Source organism: Neolamprologus brichardi, chromosome 18 (genome assembly GCF_056152115.1).
Source record: "Neolamprologus brichardi isolate AB-2024 chromosome 18, ASM5615211v1, whole genome shotgun sequence".
NCBI lineage: Eukaryota > Metazoa > Chordata > Actinopteri > Cichliformes > Cichlidae > Neolamprologus > Neolamprologus brichardi.
The window spans coordinates 29,315,813-29,320,000 of NC_142121.1; the positions used below are offsets into that span (position 1 = coordinate 29,315,813).

A 4,188-nucleotide genomic window follows, 5' to 3' on the forward strand; every position below is an offset into this window, starting at 1 on the left:
GCAACTTCCGGCCAAAGTGAGACGCGCGACGTCACCGGTGTTCGCGAGATTTGAAAATAAAAACACAAAAAAATATTATTATTATGTTGATACAAAACTAAATTATTTGGTTTTTAAGTATGAAGATTTTCTAAAAATTATTTATAGTGACAAAGAACTTGTATAAAATATATTAGCTCTCCTGATAAAGGTTCTAATTTCCTTGTATTATGCTATGAAAATATTGCAGCAGTTTATTGAAATATGTAAGCATACATGGAAATACAGGATATAAAGCAAAATCACAGTCTGTACGTTTCCAATAACCTTGATCTTTATTCTTCAACACAGCCTGAACTCTCTGAGGCAGCTCTCTTGTCATTTCTTTAAGTAGTCTTCAGGAATAGTTCCCCAGGCAGGCTTCTTGGAGGACATTCAAAGCTCTTCTTTGGATATTGGCTGCCTTTTCTTCTGCTCTCTGTCAAACTTATTCCACACCGTTTCATTAGCAGTGTGGGATGCATCTCTCAAGTCCTATCTCGTGTCTTTGCATGAGTTTTCAAAATACTATTTTATGTCTGTCATAATTGTGCTATCTTTGTCATTTTGTGGATGTACCCATGGCTTTTGTGACAGGCAGCTTATAACAAAATGCCTAGACAAACAATTTCAAATTGCTTACTTTAGTTAGTTTTATGCTTTTTTTATGACCTTTAAAGGTTTAAAGGTTTATGATCCATAGACCAGTGTTATATTGTTTAACAAACAATAAACAATTTGAAAGACCTTCAGAAATCCCGGTGAGCTATTGCTCAAGAGCACTTTAAAACTCCTTTGAATTAAAATATAAAGAAATGAAGGCTTCTCAAGATTTTCTGCAGAGAAGAAGCAATAATCTAGTTTTTCTAGAGTGGGTTTAGTGAATTTCACCTACATTACTTCATTTAATTGGTGTTTGGTCAGAAATAATAAGAAAATGCAAATATATGTTTACACTATGCAAGTTATTCATGACTTGCATAAATGAGCATCCCCTAAAACCAACTAAATACTACCAGGATTTGAAAAGCTGATCAAGGCGAATGCATTTAGTGTCAAATACAAGTGAGTTAAACATAAAGATTGGAAACTAATTTCAGTTACAAGCTGTTAATAAAAGCTTTTAATAATGCATCTTTGTTCTTGTTTGTTGGGATTTCTCCCGATCTTAACAGTTTAATGTTTGATTTTGTTAGTTCTAGTATTTACACACATGTTCTTGCTCTGCTATGGGCCAGCTTACCCTTCAGGCTGAACTGAAATTAGTGCATGGAACCACAAGCACAGGAAATGACTGCCTTCAGGTGGGGTTACCTTTCAAGTGCCTAAATAAAGAGTCACATAATGGAGCACAACATGTCTTTGTTTTATGCATCGGCTTCATTCCATCAATCCTAAAAGGCCCTCCTTTGTGTAACCTTTACGTTACCCGAACCATGACATGGTATCGCCCGAGGGTTGTGGGGGAATAATAACGGGGTGCGTTTGCTGCAGTTAACGCTGTGATGCTTGAACTGTGAAATAGTCCGAAAATTCGTCTTTAAAAAGAAAAAAAAACTAGGGTGTTTCTTGAACCTGGCCAATGAAAAATGAAAATGAAAAAGATGTTAAATATAAATTTACATATATGAATTTGGATTTGTATCATATTTGCTTTTGTGCAAATTATTTAGGCGCTTTGAGGGGAGAGAAATCACACTGTTTTAAGCTGTGCTGGTAAACTAAAAGTAGTCTGAAAAACTCATGCATCGAGTATGATACATTTGCTGGGTTAATTATATGAGGTGTGTCATCTGACTGATAAGATCACAGGAGAAAGAATGTTTTTTTTTCCCATCCGTTTATATCCTCATTGTCCATAACCTGTCATTGGCACTGATGACCACACTGAACTTTGTACTAACATACTGGAAACCGTCAAGTACTCAGTGAGGTCATTGTGATCTATTATTACCAACATATTTAGCTTATGTGTGGTTTTGAGCACTTAAAAAGAAATGCTGTAAGCATGTATATAGAAATATTGGATTCAGAAAGTTACAAATGGATTGTAATAGTGTCATGAAATTGAAATAAAAAATGATGCCAAGATGGTTATAGTATAACCAAAAGGAGGAGCCAGCAGTTCCCCGCTCTATATAAATGAGTGCTCAGGAGGTGTGGTGGTGTTGAGCGCTCAGGAGAGCTCATCTGTTTTTTTGGTCTGCTGTTAGTGCATCTTCTTTTTAATCAACACTCTGGGAAATCTTTTTGGTTGAAATTTGCTCTTCTCCGTTTATTTTTTTTTTTTAGGTGTTTTGCTTTTTTTTACAGATTCCAAAGATGATTTTTTTTGTGATACAACAGGATTAAGCAACAAGAAACTCTAGCAAAGAGTGAGATAGAACCAATGAACCGTATGAAACCGACTCTTCCTGAACAAGCTCACTGAGTGAGCCCTTCCTCAAACCACATCTGCTGAAAAGAAACTGCAACAAAGAACGTGGAGCCAAACAGGAATCTGCGGCACAGTAACTGCTTCTCACAGCAGCCTGTGACGATAGTTTGAACATTTCTGAAAGCAAAGGAGCAACCGATTTATATCCACGAAACATATTTTTGAGCTTCTATCATCCTGTCAAAGGAGCCAGGTTTTGAAGCTATGGCCAGATGTCGCATGGATTGCATAGAAAAGCCCCTTCAGAGCTTCTTTAAGAAGATGGGCAAATCTGTTGGATCCAATCCCTGGTGGTTCCTCATCACCCCCCTTATTGTCTCTGCAGCTCTGGGAAGCGGGTTTTATTTTACTCAGGACAGAATCTCCAACAATATTGAAGAGGAGTTTACACCTTTTAATGGACCGGCCAAGACAGAGAGGAAGCACTTCAGTGAAATGTTTCCAGAAGATGATTCCATGTTTTCAAGTTTGCGGCAGACCACAGATGGAAACTATGCCACTCTCATAGCTACAAGCGAGACTAATATTCTGACTGTTAAAATGCTTGAAGAAATCCTCGTGTTGGACTCTAAAATCAAGAACATGTTGGTAGAATTTGACAAGGAATCATTTAAATATGAGGGCATCTGTGCTAAGGTGATGAAAAACTGCACTTCAAACATCATTCTAGATATCATTCAATACAATGCCAAAAATATAGAAGCTGTCACACTGACATTCCCGTGGTATCACAATGGTAACACAAATTTGCCGTTGTATACAAGTCTGGGGGGTGTGACTCAAGGAGACGCTTCAGTTGTTGAAAGCGCTAAAGCTATACAGCTCTATTACTATTTAAAAGAGAGCAACAAAACAAAAAATGACCTTTGGTTGGAAAGCTTCATTAGTTTGGTGTCGAATAGCTCCTCACCTTCCCTCCAGGTAAGAACTCACATTTTGTGTTTAAGTTATTATCCTCCCACTTGGTGAGATTGTTCCTGCTCATTCTTTTTCCCATCTTCTAGGTATCATACTCCACCTCAATGTCAATGCAGTGGGAATTTGAGAAATCTCCAGATTCTGTCATCTCTTTATTTTCCATCACCTACTCTATTGCCATCACATTTTCCATCATAACTTGCTGGAGGTCAGAAAAAAATAACAGCCAAGCCTGTCATTGAATGTGTATTTGACAAATTACTTTAAAGATAAAATAAAATATGAGTTTGTTTTTTTTTTCAGGTTGGATAATGTGAGGACGAAGGTGTGGGTGGGGTTCTGCGGCGTTCTCTCTACAAGTCTAGCGGTCCTGAGTGGTTTTGGTTTGCTCTTGTTGGTGGGCCAGCCTTTTGTAATGACAGCTGCCTCCTGTCCCTTCATGATTCTAGGTGAGGCTCTGTTAAACATTCAGGTCAAACTGTTCAGTTAAGGCAGCAGTTTGTAGAAAATGTTATGCCAGAAAAAGCTTTAGCAAGATTTTCACAGCAGCGATTGTCAACAAGACCTGCATTCTTAAAATAACACTTACAGTTGATTGATTTCAGCAATTTTTTCTAAGAAACTACCATTACAGCTGATGGTAACCCTGTCATTAGTGGTCTCTATCTCCCCTAACCCTAGCCTTGTAGACACTCACACAAACACACACCAATACTCTAAGCCTGAAGTCTTATTTTGCATTTTAAAAATATTCCCCACTCTGACTTTTATCACTAAAGGTATTGGGATCGATGATATGTTCATCATGATCTCCT

At 37.6% G+C, this 4,188-nt stretch overlaps 1 protein-coding gene across 1 annotated transcript in view; it reads left to right on the forward strand.

Moving 5' to 3' along the window:
- The first annotated feature begins 2,659 nt into the window (after positions 1-2,659).
- Positions 2,660-4,188, forward strand: part of ptchd3b (patched domain containing 3b) — a 3,010-nt gene continuing 1,481 nt past the window's right edge. The window contains exons 1-4 of the mRNA XM_087831336.1: positions 2,660-3,091; positions 3,460-3,581; positions 3,677-3,822; positions 4,153-4,188. The exon at positions 4,153-4,188 is cut by the window's right edge and continues 1,481 nt beyond it. Of these exons, the coding sequence (XP_087687462.1) occupies positions 2,660-3,091; positions 3,460-3,581; positions 3,677-3,822; positions 4,153-4,188 (736 nt within the window). The remainder of the gene's footprint in view (positions 3,092-3,459; positions 3,582-3,676; positions 3,823-4,152) is intronic.